At 45.1% G+C, this 22,977-nt stretch overlaps 1 protein-coding gene across 1 annotated transcript; it reads right to left on the bottom strand.

The window, feature by feature from the left end:
- Positions 1-965: 965 nt before the first annotated feature.
- angpt2b (angiopoietin 2b) lies at positions 966-21,312 on the bottom strand. Its single transcript, XM_062409190.1, has 9 exons — positions 20,518-21,312; positions 14,851-15,006; positions 14,108-14,229; positions 11,858-12,090; positions 11,251-11,375; positions 8,613-8,714; positions 5,565-5,731; positions 2,323-2,453; positions 966-2,070 (listed from the first exon to the last, which is right to left on the bottom strand). The coding sequence occupies exons 1-9, from the start codon at positions 20,839-20,841 to the stop codon at positions 1,910-1,912; spliced, it is 1,521 nt and encodes a 506-aa protein (XP_062265174.1). The 5' UTR covers positions 20,842-21,312; the 3' UTR covers positions 966-1,909.
- Positions 21,313-22,977: the final 1,665 nt, after the last annotated feature.

The raw sequence follows: 22,977 nt of genomic DNA, 5'->3' as shown, positions 1-22,977 counted from the left end.
GCCTCCCCCGCTGTGATCTATCGCCTTTCCAGCCCTTGGAGGTCGTAATAAACTTGTTTAGCAATGGGGTCACTGCATACGAGCGGAGTGTGTGTGTGTCTTTGCATGTGTGTGTGCTTTTACAATAAGTGGCTCAGGTCTGTCGTCAGGACCAGCGCATCATGTATATTCACAGCCACTGGTGCTTCAACTCCACTTGGGTTGATATTTGTCATTTCCTCGCAGATTGTGGCATGATTGCATCACATATTTATACACACAGACAGAAGATGTGGACGGCCACTTTAGCAGCGCTTTTATCTCTTTGAGTAGTTTTACCATCTTCAGCAGCAACTGCATGTTTCTTTTACAAACTGAATGAAGCCGTGCACAGTGTGCTATATATTTTCCATCATCAGAAAGCAAATATTTTTTCTCTCATAGTTTAGGAATCTGTGAAGCTGGAAACCCCAATAACTGACCCACAGTTCTTTATACACCTGATGTTGTATTTCTGTTGTTGTATTAAATCTGCAGAAGTTATAAAAGGAGAACACACAATCTTTAACTGACTGTCTGTCTGTCTGTCTATCATTAGTCTTCTATTGTCTGTCTGTCTGTGTCTGTCTATATTCTGTCTATCTATAGTCTGCCTGTTTATCTATAGTCTGTCTGTCTGTCCGTCTGTCTAGCCTATCTGTGTGTCTGTAGTGTGTCTGCACACATCGCCAGTGGAATCCTGTGTTATCTTCCAGCGGCTGCTGTCCCCAGTGTTTACCATCAGAGGCAGGTCACTGTTTGTTATGGGGGAAACCTTGTCTCTAATGGGCACCACTGGGACCAGTGTTATTGGATGATTCATCAGATCAGTGTTGCAGGGCAGGTCCTTGTTTGACTTCTGGATTCCGGCACATGAGGTTTGTTGAAGTTTATGTTCATAACTGACTTACAGGCACCAAACACTGTGTGTAATTTTTATTGTTTTGTCAAAGTAAAAAAAATATATATTTACAACTTTTGTTCCCAGATGCTATAATAAAATGTTGCTTGTTTAAAAAGCAGATTACACCAGTGAAAGTGTAAGATGTGCTTTCATGAGCGAAACCTCTAACAAATAAAGTTTTACGAGAGGTGTGACTGTAAAGATTCAGGGATGTTTCCTTGTGAAAAGACCTTTGGGAGATACAGCAAAGGGCCGGTTATTGTTCTCTTTGCTGTTTTATAAACACTGGTGAACCCTTTAAGTCACTGTGGGTTGTTTAATGTCACATGTTGTATGAATTGAACAGTTTTAGAGTACAGCTGCTCTGCAGTCTCTTGGAATAAAGTTATATAATCAGTTAAAATCGCAGGAGAGTGATGGCTTAAAACAGACATTACATATCCAAGTTCATAAAGTATTAAGGGCTATGTTGAGATTTTTTGTACAGAATATATTTTAGTCAAATAACTTTGTTAACTACACACATAGCTGTGAATAAATGCAGTGGGGACATGTTGCCTTAAAAAACCTTATACAGCAAATAGACAAATACAAAACACACAAAGTTTTTATATTTTGATATCAAAATAGGTAAATCAGTTTATTAATTGGATTCAGTTTTGGGTCGAGTATCTGGTAATTAGAATTAGATTTGTGTTCTTGTGATAAGCCAAGCTTAACACTTTAGTTCCTTCTTCTCTCAGCTGAGGACTCTCAGCAAAAGTCCTTCATAAAATACAGCCTGGGCACCTTTTTTTTGTGGAATTCCTCATTCGGGGATCTCCTAAACAGTCCTGCTGGGAGTGTGTGTGTCCCCAGGCAGTTCCTAAACACCCATCCAAGTTGTCCAGGAGCTGAGTTTTCTGATTCCTCCCACAATACCCCATTTTCTGGGCTTTATCCGTGTTATCCACTTGAAGTGACCGACATCCTGAACGAGCCTCGCCATCAGAAGTTTGCCGGCCGCACCATCATGGTTGTCATAGTGGCCATCAGATTTGGACCCTTCCAATAGTACCATTTGATGCCATTGTAGCGAACCACGCTGGACGAGGCAGGGTAGTACATGCCATTCAGGTTGGACGGCCCACAAGCCTCAAACCACCAACCTGGAGAGGAGGGAAACGTGCCAGAAAGTTCAAGGGAAAAAGTCAGATTTAATTGATTTCCAGCACATGAAATGTAACACCCGAATGTACAGCTGTAAGTCCGCAGTAACTTATTACGTAACATTAGACAGGCACACAGGGAAAATGAAACGCAACCCCCCAGGAGATTAACAAGGGGGTGGATACAAATGTTTAACAAGGCGGGTTACAGGGAGACACAGACTGGGATGAGTGGAGGGAGGGGCCGTGTACCTCCTGACGCCAGCTGTGCACACTTGCAGGTGCATTGGTCGTTGTCTCTGTCCTTGGTGCTGAACTGGGTGCCAGAGTGGGTGAGGCTGCTGGTCCGTCCGGCTGTGCCACTGAAGCCCTCGGCGTGCAGACTGGTTTTTGCGGAGTAGAAGAAGTGCAAAGAATTTCAGCAAAAAAAAATAAAGCACTCAGCCCCAGGCAATTCTATTCATTATTTAAAGCTGCGGTGGGAAACGTTGCTTGTTGGCAGCTTCAAGTGGCAGTGATTAGTTACTGCCGGGAAAAACGCTTTGAACTTCAGTGTCTCTGAAATCTTCTAATGTTGTGTTGTTAAGTGAACACAGCACCATAGTGTTTACCACACGGGCTGATCTGTGAGTCCTTAACACCACGGGATACCGACGGGATGAGAGAGAGAGGCAAAAACATATATCTGAGTCAGTGAGTGCGACTCTCTGTAGCTGTGGCGCCTGTGGTTGTTGTTTAGAAAACCTTCATCGTTAAATTGTTTGTCTGATTTGTCCACACTTATATAACATGTCTCATTTTGGCAAACTGTAAATAGACGGCATCTTAAAGTTGGGGTCCGTAATCCTGGAAAAGCTAGCAAGAGCAGGTTACACATTTGCAACTAATTCATCCAACCCCCTTCCATCGGCCCACTCGTCAAAGCCCCAAAACACATGAACACACACTTTTCTTGTGTTGTTTTGCAGTGGAAGTTGTTTTTTGTTTTGCAGTGGAAGTTGTTTGTTGTGTAATGGAACAGGGACACTGGCTGCACTTTCTCTCCCATTTTATTCGGGACTCGCTCACGAACTTCTAACTATGCCTCAGCAGTGTGTGTCTCTTCAGCTGAAGACTTAGGTCATGTGCAGTAAGAGCAAAGGCAGGGTGCTTTTAAGCATTCAGGTCGATTAGTGACAGACAGGTATACCGGCCAATCATTTAATTTAGTCTGAATACAATGATTGGTTGTGTTTATTCCTGCAAGGACTATAGACACCAAATTTGGTATTTTATTTAATTGTTAGTTTTGTATCGATAGCTATTGGAATGTAAAGAGGATTTTTTTTTTTAAATCCTCTCTCTCTGAGCTCGTATCCTAGGGCACGTAAAATCAATTGTAATATTAGGCACCATCCTCCCATTGTTCCTGACTGTTGCCAAACTTCAACAAAAGAAAAACAAACCTTGAGAACCTGTCATTATTTTCCCTCCATGCTGTGACAGGTGAAACAAGCAGCCTGAGAGGAACCTCTGCCCACGTTAAAATAATTTGCTCTATTACCATACAAACCCAACTCCCATGTTTATATGTTTCCATCTGTCCGACCACGTGTGTCAGTGTTTGAAGAGAGTGGGTGAGGAGCTCAGCCCTACTGTCCGGCCACTCCTCTCCGCTGCCCAGTCGTTCTGACTTGTTGGAACAGTCCTGAGATATGTGACCCCCCCCCCCCCCACTCGCTGTAGCCCGGGGGCAAGCTGTCCTTGAAGACTAAATGAAGAATCCTTCCCTTGAATTTGTAAGTTCGCCGGGCACGACCAACACATCACGAGGGGCGGGCGAACGGGAGTGAGAGCGCCGGGGTACGGGAATAATGATGGAGTAGCAGAGGGAGCGGAATTAAACATGAGAGGATATTTTCTCTGAGAATGTTTTCTTTCCTTTTCATGACGGATCGGCCTCGTGAAGAAAATTAAAAGCTATCAAATTAGACAGCATGGCAACCGCAGGGCCACAGGATATCCCATTGGAAAAGGATTAGCCTGTGAACTGTGCTCATTCCACTCCCCAGTCCATTTGCAAGTAGCCGTGACTTCCAGAGGATTAGGTTCAGCAGCTCCACCAACACCACAGACGACAGGCCAATCCTATTCAAGGTGACGGTCGCCCTTTATTGTTATTCTATCCCTCTATAAGAAAAATATTGTTATGTTGAAAGGAATGCTCACCATTGTTTTACTTTAACAACAGCTATTCTTGGCTTACCCGAGGGGGAAAGTGGTTCTGTCATGCCGATGATTAATGTTTGAATAATATTAATGAGTTTTAGGTGAAGACCTCCGTGTTGCTGCGGGGGGAGCGCGCTCGTTGCAGCTGAGGAGCCGCCTGGCTTCACAGCGCCGTAGCTGTGGCTCGGGATTAATAACAGAAGACCCCTCGGTAGAAGCCGGCATGTGGAGAACGCCAGTAAAGCTGGTACATCTTGAGCTGGTTAAACAGAACATGATGTCAGGGGTTGCAGCTACAGAGGCGATTATATTCATTCAGGTGCTTCACCTCACACGGTGTCGCCCACAGCAGAAATGTGAAACATTCCGTTTCATCGCGCTAATTATGTGGAACAAACTCAGGCTAATGCAATTTGCTGCGCTATTAGGGTTCTTGGAAAGCCAGCCCCCCGCGCATGATTATGATTTGTCATCTCCCGGCGCATCAGTCTCAAGAGCAGCTCCCTGTGAATTTACATGAAACCGAAACGCGTAACTATTCTTGGTGTGCATTCTTTTTTCCCGGCTGCTTTGGAGGTGGCGTGGCTTCAGCTCACCCACGCATAATCTCGTTAGGGATTGCAGGGTTTCCGGGGGGAGCTTTGTTTGTGTTGTCAGGACCTGGCAGGAGCAGGTATTGCAGAGCGCTTCTGTTATACTCTGGTGGATTTTCAGGGGGCAAATGTAGCTGGGGCGATGGGGAAGAGAGAAATGGATGGCAGGCGGGAAAAAGCGTGGCAGCTTCCCCCCTCCGCTGTGCTCATTATTCTGAATGACATTCTTAAAGACGTTTCCAAGTGGTTCCTTCTAACTTCAGCGCTCGGGGATAAGAACACTTTGGAGAAAAAGAGAGGAATATGAACGGTTTTTAATCTAAGTCGTGATTTTAAGAGTCTTACACCCAAACAGAAGGCAATAACTGACAGGGTGGTACTGCTTCACAATTAGACTTTTCACAGCAGAAGGCTCCTAAACAACTCAACTGAAATGAAGTTACCCTCATAATCGTCCTATTCGTATCAGATTTCGGAAAAAGTAGAAGAATCTAATTGGAGACTGGGGAGTTTAATTAGTTCTTCTTTTAAGCCTTTTGTCATATCGCACGTTGCTACTTACCAAAACGGTTAATTTCATAATTCGCGGGGTGGATTTTAATCCAAACATCGGTCATTATTACAAGTTAGATCAACTAATGCAGTTATGCAGAAGAGAATAAACAAATAATAGGAGTCTTGCTGAGTGAATACCTGTAGTTGCGGTTCTCCCCGTCTATGTAGAAGCGATCGTAAGTGGAGAAGGCTTCGTTACCCTCTCTGTCTCTCAGCTGGACATGCAGGCCGTATTCCTGGGAGCTTGTCAGCTTGTGGATGATATCATTTCCCAGCCAGTGTTCCCCAGACGGCTCCCCGAAGCCCTGGATAACACACAAAGACAGGAAAACAATAGAAGGAGAACATACCCTAACAAGGGGGGCTGATTTCACCACACACCTGCCAAGTGTTTCTTTTTTTTTTTTGGAATAACTATAAAAATGGACCTCAATTTAAAAAAGCCACATTTATCATTTTGATGTTCTGTGGTAGCCAACTGATATTCCTCTCCCAAAGCACGGGGGCAGGTCAATAGAGACATTCATTTAGCATAATATTCCATCACGGATCTGTCTGGACCCACAAAACCTAGAGTGAAATAAAAACTGGCCTTGTGGACCGCTCCACTGTTTGCTTTTTCACGTCAGAGCTTCGCATTTCAAATAAATCTTCTGTCATATCTTTGGCAAAGGCAAACCTATAATGAATGACCCCTAAATATCATGAACAAGTAGAAATATAAGAAGTAACATATTTCAAGATGGACATCTAGTGGGATTGTGGTTAAAGATGCAGGCCGGTGAAACCAATACAGATATGTCGGTTTTGTGCAGGAGGTCATGAATAGGTTATGATATTATATGAGCGTATGAGAGGATGTGGCTCTCAACCGAACTGACCACCGCCACTGCAGCATCCGTCCATCCATCAACTTCACAGCTTATCCTCTGGAGGGTCATGGGGGGAGTCACCAGTCCTATCGTGTGGCTGATGTGTATAAACAAACCCTCACGCTCACATTCAAACTTATTTAGAGTTGAAAAATACCCTAAGTGAGCGTTTTGCATGAGGAGAATATGGGACATTCTAACTCCATTGCTTTTGACAGGGCATCCCGGCCCCAGCCACCATTACAACAATGGTTTTTTAGAACATCCTGTCACTAGTAAGTCTCTACAGCCCTCGTTTACACTGATATACATCACAATAGAATGTCTGTATATCAGGTTATTGTGGAGAGTCAGAGCTTAGCAGCAGCTCGTTCTATCGATCTAGGACTTTATATTGTTATATAACAAAGGGAAAGGGAACGTGAGAGGTGTCAATAGGATCGATATGGACACTATATCTATCTAGATTGGAAGGTGGGACTTAACAGGAGTTTGTCATCATGAACGTAAGTGGAAATCTACAAGGCAGTGATAATTAAATGAGCAAAATTTAAATCTTATGATAAGAAGAATGAAGGAGTAATTGAGATATCATTAAGAAATGAACAGCCGTCAAACAGACTGGTTTACTACACACAGATGAACTTTGAATTTGTCGACTGAAACGCTTGTTTGTGACACAGTTGGTTTCTGATGAAAAGAGAAACTTTTCAAATTCGAATTTCTTTAGCGTAGTCACAAAACTAAAAGGTTTTCGTTATATTAATCATGTTTTTAGGGACTCAATGGTATTGGATGTTTTCCCAGTGTTTGGTTTCTTACCCCCTTGGATAGCGAAGGGACCCCCCTTCCTCAGATTAATGTTGCTCTGGTGGCTCAACACCTTGCCAAGACACTGTACGTTTTTCAACTTATTTATCAACCACATGTAAATAAAGAGCAGGCTGAATACACAGAGACACAAAAGAAGAAAAAAATGTCAAGGGCTCAAGAGCAGTCGATTGGCAATCTGGAAAGATGCAATCATGTAGGAGGCGCAGCGATACCAACATGATTTCACAAAGAATAAGTGCAGCATTAAATGAATACGGGTACAGTGGAAGTGGCGGCTCTGACAGAGGGAATGGATGTTTTCCTTCCAGGTAAGGGATAATGACACCGCAGCGCTCCATTCAAAGTGGCGGCCTGAGAGGAGGGACGTCACGCGGCTCCGGTTTATGAATCTCAGAGGAGCGTCGAGTATAAAATAACACTTCAGCCGACGCCAACGGATGCAAGAAGTGGATTCGAGAAGGTAACTGACAGTCAATAGCTATTAAAGCATCAAGTGCAATTATACGAAAGTACAGTTATTTCTTTATCCTTTTGAAAAGACGGACACATTCTGTATCTTGTTTACATCTAAATTCTAAGCCACTCTGTCTCGCTGGCACACCCTGTCTTTGTCACTGGTCAATTGAGAGTCCCTGAGCCTTTTTTTTTATCATTTGATCAGCGCCATGTAGGACTATAGAGAGTGGTTGGTCCGGGGCAGTGAAGCGTTTTGGTGCCTATGTTATCTGCCATCTACGGGAGGGGGGGCGGCTGTGCTCCAACGCCCCAACTGGAGCCAAATATTTATCATCCACTTTTAAAAATATTGTTCCTGAATGAGTTTTTCTTTTTTTTGTTGCTCTTTATCACATTTCGCTTTGCATGTCCAATCAAAGCTGTGGCCACTGATTTGTTGGTGTGGGGTGAAACATGAATCTCTACTGTGCTTAAACAAAAACCCACAACTGGCCTCACTCGCATGTTCTGTGTAATAGAACACAGTCAGAAAGCATTTGTTTAACTCTGTAGCTCCATTGATTGAACATTGATTCTATTGAGAAATCCTTTTTCATGAGACAAAAATGTCAAGGTGTGTGTTGGATTTGGAAATGTTGTTACTGTCATCATCACACTCATTCCCTTTTGAAAGAGAGCTATTGAGATCTTAAGAGTGGACACAAACAGTAGTGCTCTGTGGTCAGTGCAGTGTGTGTGTTTGTGTGTGTGTGTGTGTGTGTTTGTGTGTGTGCGTGTGCGTGTGTTTGTGCGTGTACGTGGGAGTATTAACAGGGAGAGGGAGTGAGAGCAGGTGCAATAACATGGGGGGTGGTGGAGAACACGAGGGCGGCCAAATACAACAACCGCGGGTCACCTGGGATCACAGGCCAGTCGCCTCCCACGCCTCCCAGTGCCAAACCGCCTGTGGATAGTTATTGGAACCTCCTGTCCCACTAATAAGCCGACAACGCTGCCCCCTCACCCTACAGCCTGAAGAACCCACCATTCTGTAGTCCCGCCAGCCGCGGTGGAAGTTGACGGAGCCGTTGGTCCGACGCTGCAGCACCGTCCACCCCCCACCTCTCGTCTTCATGTCACAAAACACCTGGAATAAGAGGAGGAACAGGGGATGAGCTGTTAACAAAGGTCAATGCTTTTAAATACTAAACAAATGGTTAGAACATAAACAATTAACATATTGAAGGTCGATATTGAACACTTGGTTTGATACTTATCCAGGTTTATATCAGGAAACAGTTTTACTTTGAAGAATACTTGGGTTTTATTTGGTGAAAATGTTAAATCTATATTATAACATTTCGTCGCAAGCCTAGTTCATATTATTTGTACATTTAAAGTTACATTTCATAGATTGCAGGCTTGTTTTTTCGAATGACCTGCTGCATCAAAGTCCAATATTCACTCAGTATCTGGCTCCTTTCCTTTTTGTTATTAGTCGAATAATTCTTGGCAGTTAGTTTACAGTGGTTGATCACACCCTTGTAGCAGTTTAGCTCAACAATAAAGAAATAAAATGAAGAAAAAAAAGGACGGGGTAATGATATGACCCAGGTGGGAAGGAAAAACTAAATATCAGCATGTACTCCTATCCCCCGGAGTGTGTGTGTGGGGGGGGGGGGAGGGGGGTGAGGAGGAGGCATCTGCGTTTTTGGTTACACACGCTGTTTTCTTTCGTTCTTGGCCACACATTTTTGCCATATGCAGATCTGCTTGGAAGAACAAATCTGAAAATGAACCCGAGATGCCGACTTGCTCTACATATTCGAGGTGCTAAACTGGACACTTTCCAGCTTCGCTTAGGTATAGTGATTAAATGACTGTGAATCGCTCCCCCGGGTGGTAAGATTAGATGCTTTTTGTATCCGAAAATTTGACTTTAGTCAAAGTGAATAGACTTAGCATTGGACTGTTATATGTACGTGTCTATATAATGTTTTCACCTCCGATTATAGAGGCGCTCAGTGAGATTTCATCAACCTCCTGAACCTGCGACAGGGATAATTACCCGTTGGATGTGAATTTATTTGCTTGGTGGCTTGAATTTTGTCCGTCAAACAAACCCGTGTGACCTGTCTCAGGAGTCGAGCTGTACAGATGCTGGCGTGTGGGCGGGATCCCACTGGGTCTCTCTCCGGCTCGCCATTTTTCAGCTCGAAATGAAAAGACAGTTTCCAGCGCTTTTCCCCATGAATAGCAAAACTGCATCGAAGTCCAATGGCAGTCGGGACTCTAACCTTCTGAAAACAGTGCAGACCTCCGATGTGCTGTGATAATCCTCTGACACATAGAGTCAATGTTATGGCCTCAGATGCGTCACGCTGGCTACAAAATGGAAATCTCAATTCAAGTCATTTTACAAAGCGTGGTCGTTACTCGGATTTTGACCAGATCTGTATTTAATACAGCAAACACATTTTATCACTGGCCAGCAAGGAGTCGTTCCCGGCCCTAAAAAAAAAAAAGAGAAAAAGAAAGGAAAAAGCTAATGTGATCTCTTTTTTCAATGCTGCTTTCTGGGGATGAAATAATTACTTTTCAAATCAATATCGAGAAAAGCCTGCATGTGTTTCATTTTAGGAGCCCCGTGCCTGTGTAATTCTAAATAAGTATGCACAACCGGGTCTTCAAAAAAATTGAAAAGATGCTGAACGGCACAATTCTTCACAGCCGTGGTGATAAAAGGTTGGACGGATAGACAACCTGGATAGATCACACGTGTGGGCACCTTTTGTCTCCGCTCCAAGTGATGAAGCTCCGCTCGCTCTGCTTCCAAAATAGGGCAATTTGTATCTGCCCCACTTTTTGTGCGAGCCACCCAGCTCATCCGCCTTGTTGGAATCAGATGAATTAGAGTGAAAGCAGAATTGATTTAGGGAACGCTAACTTGCTCCGGTGGAAATTTGTGTCGGCCCTAGTTGGCAGGAAACACATGGCACCATTGCCTTCTACAGTACATCGCTGCCTTGCCCACAGGAAATGAAGTGGAAGAACAGGGGGGGGACGGGGGGGCGGGGGCAGTGGGAGATGGTGCCAACCAGCAAACTCGATTGAAAGTGATGCTACCCGTTATCTTTCTTCCTCCCTGGCAGGCTCTGGGTGTGAAGATCCCAGCCAAGACTGCTCCCTGTGATTCAAGAGAAAGGATGACCCGCTGTTCGATGCCGTCGCTGTGTTTGCTGCTGCAGGTCAGCCGCAGCACTTCTTAAGCTTTTCTGACTTTGCATTCAGCGGCGTACGCTCACTCACCGGGAAGCCGGCAGGGCATAATGCTCCCGTTGCTTATTATTTTAACCCAGTAACTCAGCCTCTGTAGCAAAAAAGCCCAGCGACCTGCCATTACCTCAGACCAGCCTGTCCTTGCCTCTGTTTACTGCAGTCCAAAAACATAATAAAAGCCTGCTGAATGTCATTGTGTAGTGTGTGTGTGACAGTTAGTGTGTGTGTATGTCTGTGTGTGTGTGTGAGTTTGTGGGCCAAACCCAAAGTTGGTACACGTGAAAAAGATCCCAGTGCTAAATACTGCAAAGCAAGTGGACAAAAAAAACTAAAAAAAGTTTCAAGTCACAGCCTGTTACGTGATATTTGCCAGAAAAGGCCGGTGACCTTTAAAGCCTCACTACCTTCACAGTCCGGGTGGAGTTGGGGAGGAGTATGCTATATGTTCCACTCGCTGTCACTCCGGATCGCAGGATCTCCGTGCAGTCCCTGAAACCAAGAGACTCCTCTTTGGGCGAACTGGAGATTTCTGGTGGGGAAACAAATAAGCAGCCATGTGTTTACAGATGGCTGCCTTGTGGGTTTTTTACACACAAATCCCCGACCACATATGTGAGCTCTCTCCTAACCTGAGCCTGTGGCAGAGTATGTACTGCATGCATGTACCTAGTGTTTGTGAGATTAGAATTTCATGCTGCTCGAGGTGTTATTTTCGTGTTAAATTGATTTATTTCAGCTTAAATCACAAATCCCTTCCTGATTAATTGAAATCTCCCGTTTGTCTAATGAATTTCTGCTGTTTATTGATACTGTTAATGAGTCTTTTTGGCCCCCGCGGAGGAAATGACTAATTGGAATGAAACAGAAAATCTGTTGACAATATTTGTTAATCTCTTTTATCCCTACACAATATTCCGCCTGTTATGCATATTGGTTCCCTTTGTTTAAAATTAATTACGTTTGCAGCACAATTTGTTCAATCGAAAAAAAGAATGAATCCCTCAGCTTTACCATTGCAGTGATTGACCATGGCCAGCAGCTGCTGGACGGTGTCGGCGAGCGAGGCCTGCTGCCTCTGCAGCGAGGTGCTGTTGAGCGTGGAGCTGCCCAGTTCGCCCTGCAGCTGACCGACCAGGCGACCCTGCCTCTCCAGGAGCTCCTGGAGCTGCTGCTTCTCGCTCTGCAGGCCCTGCCGCTCCCTCCCGTACCGAGCCTCCAGGGCCAAGAGCCTCTGTTCCAGAAAACTGTCAAGCAAAACAAACTCAGATGAAAATTCTTCAGTGCACTTGAGGGGAAGAAAAAAAAGAGATGGCAAATCACCAGATTGTATTAAGTGCTAAAAGGCATCGTGGAGAGGCTGCGGGGGGGGTGAATCTATCCATTCAGCACTTAGCTTTCACAGTGCAGGTTGCATAAATGTGCACATTTACATGAGGATGACTAATGGGCATCAGCACGACAGCCTCATTGGGCTAACACCATGCAAACACCTGTATTGCAGCAGGGCTCACAGATGGGTCTGCATGCTAAGCCTCTTGATCATGGCCATGAGGCAACAATCTCATAATGTGTATGTGTGTGTGTATGTTTATGTGTGTGTGTGTGCGTGTGTGTGTGTGTGTGTGTGTGTGTGTGTTTATGTGTGTGTGTGTGTGTGAGCGCATTTGCCACACTCCCACTCCCAAATGAAGATCATAAATCCCCGCCGCCTGATCTTTATGGCTTTGACTAATGACTCTGCAACCGTTATTTATTGAAACAAATCCGGCGACCCAGATTGAACAAGCTTCTTCTCAGGCCCGTGCACACGCAGCTGACGCACTAAACCGGTGTACTCAATCTCCCACTTAAGGGGCAGCGGCTTCCAGGTAGCCTGGAAGGAACGGCGGATCAATCCAAATCGTTTTTTATCATCGCTTCCCTTTTTGCTTGGGGGGGGGGGGTGACGCTCAATAAAAGTGGCAAAGCAGCTGAATAAATGGTGAATTCATGTGTTCCCCCCAAAACAAAGCCTGTTGGTTGACTGAGCAATTATTCACATGTATTTGATATCTCTGCTCAGTTCAACTCTAATTCCTATTGTTGTTACTGTCATCCTGATATGGCTGTTAGCCAGGTGTCCATGTGCTGCACTTCCTGTCGTTACTATTTTACATGTAGTTCTTATGAAAACAATCATGCCACTCTCTCTTTTTGAGTTTGGCAGCAATTCAGAAACAGGCTTCATGCCCTGTAGGCTCAGCAGCAGTAGCCCCCCCGACATGCACTGCACTTCCCTTTTTCTTCTACAGCTGCTTGGCTGCAGATCCACTGTGACCCTTCTGACTCACGCGTCCCGTCACGGTGTTCACCCTCGTGGAGACGTATTCACGGCAGACACGTGCAACCAGCTTGAAGGAGGATGGGCCAAAAAGGGCAGAGCGGGGGGGGGGGGGGGGGGGGGGGTACGCAGAGCCAGATGTGTAACAGGTGTCGGCGCCAGGGCACCGTGTTCTCCCCAGGTCACGTTATGGCGCAGATGGATGGAATGATCAACAACCACATACAAAGATAGAAAACACCCACTCCCTTACACACTGCTGGGCGGCCTGTTCTTAACCCCCGCTTGGCCCCTGTTTGACCTTGTGTTCCTAGAGAGAGGAATGGGAAACTCCTCCTAACACACCGAACGCAGCCGCGTACAGAACAGGGATTATGTTGTCGTTAAGTGCCCTGCTGCTCTGGTCGGTCACAGTCAGTCAACACTCTGCTTTCCAGTTGTTCCAGAGGGACTGGTCTCATGCGTGTGAATGTGCAGACCCTAACCCTTTTTTTTTTAGAAGTCCTCTAATATTTTTGCGCGAAGTAGCATATTCCTGAGAAAACATTCTTTGTTTGGTGCACAGGAAGTGATGCGTTTTATGTTTCCTGCAGCGGCCACACCAGCTCATTTGCGATCTGGAAAGAAAAATATAGCAGCAAGACATGCAAAGAAAACAGCGCCACCTACAGTCACCAAAGCTCTAAGAGAGAATCCAAGGTAAACACAAGAGTGGCAGACACAGGTCTAGACTAATTGGTGAAGTCTGGAAAGCAAAGAGCTTAAACAATAGCATGACGTCACGATGTCTAAGGATGAAAACCACTTTACATCCAGCTGCTGCACAAACACAACTAACCCTAATTCAGCCTGAAATTAGGTGCCTGTACCTTCCACACCTTGGTAGTTTTGAAGTGCCCAAAAACGTACTTGTATAGTCTGTCTGAAGTGTGACCGCTCACCTGTTTTTCTCGCTGAGCCGTGAGATTTCCTGAGTCTGCAGGAGAATGTGTTTCTCCAGCCGGTTGGTGAAGAGCGAGTACTCGAGCAGCTGGATCTCCAGGCGACTTGTCTGGTTTAACACCTACAGATGGATAAAAAATAGAAAGAATAACTTTGTCAAAGTGAGCAAGGGGCGGACGGGAGTGATGAATAATATTGATGAAGAAAAAAAAAAGGCAGAGAAGCAGCGTTGCGCGGCACATCACACGGCTCATGACTCACATTTTTGATGTCAGTATCAACACTTTAGCACGAATTATCTCACAAGCACCTGTGACATGTTTTGATGTTGCGGATGAAACGAGAAAAAAGAAACTTGGAACAAAGCAGCTCAGATATTTGTACAGGTTGCCGCTTCACAGCGACTTTGATCACCAGGACCAAAAACAAGCCTGGTCTGTAATAACAGCTCTGTGGCATGATTGAAGACACATCTGTGCTGTGCTACGGAGCTTTGTGTTTGAATTGGCTTGTTGTCAGACACCGAGCTCGTCTCATTGTGTCAATCAGAGCCCGTATATCCAAAGAGCAGATGTCGTTGAGCGGTTGCTGCAACCTTCGGGCACGGCGTCTCGGCAGGTTACATCTGATTTAATTAGCTATTCGCCAAGTAAGTCCATAAGTGTTGTTTTTTTATGAGTGTTGTGCGCTTGGATTGGCTGCAAGCTCTTAATCCCGCCCCCCCCCCCCCGCATAGGCTCACCTGAGTCTCGACGTCTGTCAGTTTGCGAGTCTGCTCCGCTGATTGGCTGAGGAGGTTGGTTCCCATCTCGAGCATGGCGGCCGTCTGGGTGTGCACCGCACTTCGCTTTATTTCCTCCATCCCAGAGCGCACATTCTCCTGGATGAAGTTCTCCAGCTGTGAAGACAACAGACGGACTCTGGGAATATTAACCACAATGTCAAGTTGTCACCATGCTCATGTTATAGCAGGTAACGACCAGGTATAATTCAGAAGTTGATGCAGCAGCGTGAGGGGGTTTTCACACCTAAACGGCTGGACCAAGGTTCACTTTGTTTACAATTGATCCGGTTAGTCAGTTTCATTCTACAATTTAGGAAGCACATCAAGGGTCTTGAGGTTGTCATACCTGAGTCCCCATCGTGGGCTGCGTCTAACATTGACTGGTTTTATATGTCACCGTGTTTGGTGGGTTTTTTCCACTTAAAATGAAGAAATGGTCATTTTCGTTGCCCCTTTTATATTATAATGGAAATATCAACATCTCCAACTCCAGGCACCAAATCTAATTTTAGTCCATCGTGCCGGACCTTGGTCCGAGGCACGTTTCACACCTGTTAGATTGGTTTGGACTAAACTGAAAAGCACAAAGAAAAGGACCGAAATAGATGAAAGAGTAATCTGTGTTTGTCACATCAATCTTCTCAGGTACTGTGACAAAGGCATAGAATGAATTATCCCCAAGGCACTGCGTATGCCTGGCCATCCATCTACCCACCCATCCATCCATCCATCCATCTGCAGGTGTTCCTCGGGCAAGATTGGTCAAACTGGCAATAATAAAATTATGCAATATAACGACATTTCCATGTGAAGATAGAGGAGCAAAAATCTTGTATTCTGGGTTTTTTTACATTAGGATATTCATGCGCTGGACTTAGGGGAAAGTCACTTATATACTTGAATCAATCACACGCTCACAGAAAGTAACACTGGGCGAAAACCCATCATGTGTTACAGCAGGAGTAAAAATAGGCTGGCATCCATCTTGCGCCAATAAATAGATTTTCTTATTAATGGGGTCGGTTTTATCAAATGGCACCAGGAAGACAAATTTTGCCTATCCTGCCGTGAACGATGGAATTTTGTTTGATGTTTTAACGGTCAATGGTCCTGGGCCTTCGTAATAAGGGAAAGTAGAATATCGAACCGGGGGGGGGCATTAATATTTATGACTTTTCTGGGAGGGAAAAAAAAATGATGAGGCTTTATTCATTAAACCACATGACTGGAAAATGAAGTCTCCGAGGAGAAAGCATTCAAAATTATCCAGCTAATGAGCGGCTATCCACAGAACTCTCAAAGCACTAGAGTGAGACAAAGAATGTTTTTTCTTTTCCAACACAAATATCAATCACAGAATGGAATAGCATTATCATCGACTGTAACGGAAAAGTTTCAATTTCTTTATAAAAATACCAATCCAAGCCGGCATATAGAGATGAAGTAGCAATTAATCGTTTGCCCTGCGAGAAATATGTCTCTCTTTGTCTTTCAGTCTTTCCCTCTTTCCTCCCTCATGGTCTGTAAATCCATCGCTCACATTTTTGCTAGTTTAGGAGAACTTAGGCAGCTGAAAAAAATAAATGTAAAATCCTTCCAAAATGAAAGTTTTGAAGCGATTATCAAGCGGATTAAAGCCAAGTCCAAAGGCAGAAGCAAAGATCCCAGCGTGATATTCAGCCTGGTGTAATGAAGCCACTGTCTGTTGCCTGTCCAAAGAGTTCCCATTACAACCATCTGTAACAGAGCTCACTACCGAGGTCTTTTAAGCTCCATCTCCCGTTGCCAATTGCATTAATTGCAGTGGGAGATGCAGTTCAACGCTGTACTATGCAGCTTGATGAATCACATTTGGGATGTAGCGTGATTCAGTTTCATTGTGTCTGAGAGGGACGGAGGAGAGAGGAATCGCATGAGTTGTATCGTTTTACCTTAATTGTTGTGCCACATTTGTTTTCAGCCGCAGTTACAGGAGACGGTGAAAACACATCTGCCGGGTGCTGTGGGCAAAATGACAACGATGGACTGAGGCCCACTGGGATCTGACTGATCGTGAGGGACGGGAATGAACTTTGTTTGATGAAAACTTCACCCCAATTCGACGGGGGGGAGGATACAAATTTGGTTTGTGGTGCCGGCAGCACTGGGAAAATGACATTCACAGGAATCAACAGTGACATCTCAACAGTGAGAGAAAGAGAGAGAGACAATTATTCTGGACAATCCTCAGATGTCACAGTGGGCAGTTTTCATTTCATTCACAATCGGCTCCTTTCTGTCTCAGAAATTGTCTCTGTGAAAATGGTTGACAGCTTTGTGGGTAATCCAGAGTAACCAGGAGCATTACCAGTTGTTTGCGTTATGTTGCTGGTGAATTTTTGGACATGCTAGAGGCAAGGCTCTAGGGATGACAGCCTGTCCACTATTTCGGCCCAGACGGAAGAATATAACTATAAATCTTTATCTCTGTATTTATATTTTCTCAACAAATGCTCTTCTGATCAAATTCAAACTCTGCAAATATATTTAGCTCAGAGTTTTAGGTCTGGGAAATTTCACTTTCAAACTGTACTTGCTGTTACTATGCTTACCATCTTTTCCTTTAACTTGAGTGAAAAACATTTAAATGGTAAATGGTCTGTATTTATGTAGCCGGTTCTAGTCTAGGTGACCATTTAAAGTGCTTTTAAAGTAATGTATTGCCCTCAGTTTTAATACACAGTCGGCAAAATGTATGAATTACGTGTTCACTACCAAGCCCATCTACACTTCACTATGCGGAATAGGGCAGACAGGGATTGAACCACCTTATGGTCAGAGGACGACAAGTCAAGATCGCTTTAACATATCACTCATGAAAATATGATGGATCGTCTTTTTTCATATGTGAATTTATCCGGCAGGTATTTTAATCATATTTGTGATTTCCTAACAGGCTAAATTCGTGGGAAGTACAGTCCAGCCCGAAAGGATGAATCCTAATAACTATGGAGATCCCCTGAAGTTTTTCTGCGAAATATTTGTGGTTTCGGTTAATATTTATCAGAACCTTCTGGATGGATTGATGAAGTCATTCCAGAGTTATTCATCAAACTGATGAAATTACCAACAGCCATGAATCTGTTTTTTGTTCAGTGCCACTTTGCTCGACTAACATTTAAAGCACTTTCTGGGAAAGGTGCTCATATAAATAAATTTGATGTATTTACTTAAGATGATAAACATCATCGGAGTCTTATTAGCATGGTAGAATGCAGACAGCACTTGCGCCTAAACACAGGCCAACAGAGCCACTAGCATGGGTATGGTGTTGTTTCAATGCACTTTTCCAGTGATGAAGCAATACCACAGCCAAACTCATCCATGTTTCAGTTTATCAAGAGAGGTAACTAAGGAATCATGCTTTGTTCTAGTGAAGCTGCACATAGTTTGAGACTTTTAAAGGTTGAGAAAAATGGCGCGTGTTGAAGAAAAAGAAAGAAAGTAAAGACTGTTTAGTTCACGATAACATAAGTAATGAGGGTGACATAAAGGTCACCGAGGGTGGTAGAGGCACCCTGATTTTCGTGCAACATTTCTGCTTTCTCATAATCTCCACGGCTTCTTAAAAAGTACAAACACGCACACTCTTTTACCAAGCCCTTGGGCATCAGAAGACGGAAGGGACTAGATGGGCTGTGTGTGTGTGTGTGGGGGGGGTATGCTGCATTGGGGGTTAGTTCAAAAGAAAACAAACCCGATTTTTTTCTTGGAAACAGCAAATAAGTTAAGTGGAACATAAATGCAGCCTTGTTGCACTTCATCCAATTGAAGATTCCTCTGCGGAACATGGCGGATTAGTGAGTGTGTGTGTCTATGTGTGTGTGTGTGCGCGCGCGCTCCTACTTTTGGATGGAAGGCTCACAGTAAGCCTCACAACATCCCAGAGGAGAACTGAGTGGGATCGTACAGAGTTTCACCGACATACTTGCGCCTCAAGCTCTTCCGCATGCACGTCCCCCCCCCCCCCCCCCCCCCCCACACACACACACTTACACACACACACACAAACTTATGCAGATGAGCTTAATGAGCTCCACAAGGTGCTGAAAAGGCTTTGCCATCTGGGGTCAAAGGTTAGAAAGGGGATGCTGTGTTTGTGTTGAAATCCCACCTACACCGCCGTAATTTATGCATCACTATGGCTTGGTGGGGGGGGGGGTCAACACGTCGAAAGGTAGGAACTCTGTGCTCATTCCAAACGTTGTGCGGAGGAAGTTTGGCGAGAGAGCACGATGTTTGTCAGCAGGGTTTCAATCACATCTCCGGGAATAGACCCAAGTGCAGTACTGTATGTGAAGCTTTTTTATTTATTTATTTATTCCACTTCAGCTTTGCAGGCTGTACGCAGGAATAATATACTGTGTGCAAGAGGAAGTGTGTGCTCTATCTCGCCCTTATCTGTGTCCGTCTCCATCTCTGAATCGCACACACACTCACATGCAGCGTGGCCTCCTGGGACGCCTCCCGTGGAAGCTATAGGTCTCCAGCTCTCGGGCTGAGTATCAGACAGAATGCGCACAGGGGAGTTGAGAGTGTGTTTTTCATACGGTTGTGTCAGGAGAGCACGGACAGGACGGACCAAGAGTTGGAGATCTGACGCTCGATGACTCGAGGTGTGAGACGAGACACATTCATCATCCCGTTGCAGCGGGGCCGTCTGGATGTGTCCAGAAGTGAAGGAGATGGATAGAGAGGAACGGAGTGTCAAAAGAAAAAGGAGAACTGGGGAAGGGAAGGTGGAGGAAATACACTGACGAGCCGTGGCATTCATTTTCGCCAGTTCAAATTCTGCAGTAACATCAGCGTGTTCGGCTCCAGTCGGCCAATCTAAACATTGCGCTTATAATCAGCCATAAATATTCTGAGAGAGATGCAAAGAAGAATAGAGGGATGGGTGGAGAGGGGTGGAGAGGGATGGCGTGTCAGTCAGTCATTGCCAGACAATGGTTCAACACTGATTCCGTGCCCCGATGACCTTAGCAATGAAAACACTATTGTGAAGCCACTTTTAATCGCATCATTTCATTGAGTCAGTCATAATCCCGGCTAAATGGAACCGCAAAGGCCAACCGCCCGGCAAAGAGACATGCTGCAATATGTCTGACAAAGATAAACACGTTTTTTGTTGTTTTTTTGACAGAGGAAACGTGTTATGTATTTATTTTAACTATCTTTTTCCCGCTCACCAATCAACTGAAACACAAGTCCAAGGTGACGTCTTTGTGTCCTCGTTGCCTGTGTGCGGGGGGGAAACAATCATTTAGAAGTGTTCGAGATGTCTTTGGCAGCACCACGCAACGGCAAACTTATTCATCTCGTCTGTTCTGCTCTCGCATGCAACAGGGACTTCTGGTATCCCAGTAGTCTTAAATCCAGAACACCACTCGTATACCAGCAGTGTCATGGAGCCACATGTGCATACAGGCAGCATCCAGGAAATCCCAGCTAAGCACTGAACATCGGATAGTTGTCCTTTCCCTGCTCCCCTACCAGGCTATAATGACTTGAGCAAAACTCAGAGTAAGAAATGTGAAACGACAGAGGAGAAAGTGGTTATATGAGGTAACAGTTCAGGGGTCTTACTTTATGCAGCCACTGGGTGTTATTCTCCATGGCACTCTCCAGACTCTCCAGCTTCTTCTCCTGCGAGGAAGACCTCTCCTTCTGGGCCTTACCCGGCCTGGATTGGCTGGGGTCCGGCTCGGGCTCGGGCTCTGGCGGGGAGTCCCTCTGGAGGGTGTTGGTGACCTGGAAGTCCTTCGGGGGATGGCAGTGCTCCACCTCGGGGAGGACGAAGGTGTAGCTGCACGGGCCGTGCTGCACGCGGTGCTGTTGGCGCTCCGAGGCGATGGCGGCGGCCAGCAGGTGGGCCAGGTAGGCGAGGGTCAGGGCCAGCAGGCGGCCCATGTCAGGGGGAGGAAAGGGAGAGGGGGAGAAGGAGGTTTGCTCCAACTGGCAGAGCAGACAATTGTCAGGTCTGGTGAGTTTCTACTTTCCTCCTCTTTATCGCTGACCTCTCGTCTCCTCACTCCAATCCCTGCCACTGCAGTGTATATCCCTTCTTTCTTCTCTTTGACCTGGTCCTCCTCTTTGCTGCCGCATCCACAAGTCGACTTCAGCCCAGTTCGTGCTCCAGCACTTCACAAAACACACACAAATGTATGTATATAGTTATACACACACAGGAGAGGATAATTGTGACTCCACCGTGCAGCTCAGTCCAGGAAACCGACGGCAGACTTCCCTCCCACCATTTGTCTCTCTCCTGAAAAGTTGCTTTCCTCACTGTCTTCTCTTCAAGCTGCTGGTGTCCATGCGTCGCTCTGGAGGAGAGAGGAGAGGAGGAGTGCAGAGGCGAGTGGCCCGCTCCAGGATGTTGGCTGAAGTGGAAACGCTCTTAAAGCACAGTGAGAGAGCGAGTGAGTGGCGTTCCTCTCCACACACTCATACGCAAATACACACACACACATGCACACACACGCCTCCCCAGCACATAACCGCTGAACCACCCTTCCCTCTTTCACTTTCTTCCTCCTTCTTGCAGCCCTCCTGTTCTGTTTGCGGGGGGTTGGAGGAGGAAGCTTCAAAGATACACACAGCTCACCACAAGAGCAAAAACTCCGAACTTTCTGTGAAAACTTTCTGCTCCCTCCCATTCTCACTCCCCCCCACGCCCCTCTGTTGGTTTATTGGCATGACCAGTGCTGCCAATGCAGGTTGTGAATGATAAAGTTTAATAATAGTATATTCTTTTGGAGCGCATATAGAAACGACAACATATGGTTGGTGATTAAATGATCTTATATCAGTATTTTACGCTTCACTTACTTCAAAAGCTTTCAACCGTATCATTTAAGAGTCTGGGAGATAATCTGGACAAAGCCATAGTGAGGCAACCTGGAGTTTAAATTGTGTACAGCTAATCACACAAAAGTGTTCTCATTACATCAGAGCTAAGACACCTAGCAAATTTCAAACTCTTTGTCTTTTACGCACACCTACACTTACCTGGAAGCAATTTTTGCTGCATGTAGAATAGTGGCCGCTGATTTGCCTCATTGTGTTTTATTCCACTTGTACAAGCACTGCTTAGTTTGTAAATGTGGCAATCAAGTTAAATATTGTAACTCTTTTCTGAAACCACCATTTAGTTCAATTGAATCGTTTAGATTGCTGCACCAATCATCTGTCTCTCACATACCATTAAATATCCAGGCTGCCATATTTTAACTTGTCCCACCACAGTTTCATACTGAAATAAAAAAAGAATGTCACTTCTCACAGTAGCACAAGAAACCTCTATCGTCCATAAACTTCTTACCATCCAAGCAGACAGACAGACCTCATAGTTTTAGTGGCCCTAGCAGTTCAGTTCTCTCTCTCTGCCATTAGTATTTGTAGATTGAATTAATTGTCTGGACTTCTGTGGAAAACACAGCTTTACCTCCCAACACATAACTTCACCTCCACCTCCTCTGTGCCTCAGCTTCCCAGTGCTCTCCTCTTTGCCTGGAGTGATGATCCTGATTATTTTTTGGATCTACCTCGTGCTTGTTTAAGATTTAGCCTCAGCCCGACCTTTTGTGCTTTGTTTGCCTGCGGGAATTTTTTTATCTTTGTGTTTTCTTTGTTAAGACCTAACTTTTATTTCTACCTCCTCAGTGGCACGCTCGGCTCGCTCAGAATCCTGGTATAATTCATATTGCTGCTGATATTCCGACGCAACATAGAGGCCCTCCCAGCTTCATGTCTTAATGTGAAATATAAGATTCAGGCCACACTTACACCACGGATCCTCCATGTAATCATCTTCTGAATAGACATCGTCACCGCTGGGCAACACATACGCTTTCAGCACGTCCTGCTTCTTTTCAATACTTTCCTGCAATACGGACTCAAACAAGTTAAATCACACTCTCCAAGGATAATGAGAGAGGAAGTCGTCCTGTCACACATCCAGCTTGAAGGCTGTTTGTTTGCTCCCTGGGATCAATACTCCCAAAGAGGAACAAATCCTATTATACTTTCAAATTTCAACATTTT

Source organism: Platichthys flesus, chromosome 17, assembly GCF_949316205.1.
Source record: "Platichthys flesus chromosome 17, fPlaFle2.1, whole genome shotgun sequence".
NCBI lineage: Eukaryota > Metazoa > Chordata > Actinopteri > Pleuronectiformes > Pleuronectidae > Platichthys > Platichthys flesus.
Note: the sequence above shows the minus strand (reverse complement) of the source record. Positions and strands in the feature narration are given on the sequence as shown.

Bases quoted from the DNA above. Each gene is read 5' to 3' on its own strand.
- angpt2b (XM_062409190.1), bottom strand. From the start codon at position 20,841: ATGGGCCGCCTGCTGGCCCTGACCCTCGCCTACCTGGCCCACCTGCTG. The intron at 5,732-8,612 runs GTGGGTTCTTCA...TGTGTTATCCAG, and splicing joins GCTGGCGGGACTACAGAATG to GGCTTCGGGGAGCCGTCTGG. The intron at 2,071-2,322 runs GTACACGGCCCC...CCTCCTCTCCAG, and splicing joins TGCACAGCTGGCGTCAGGAG to GTTGGTGGTTTGAGGCTTGT.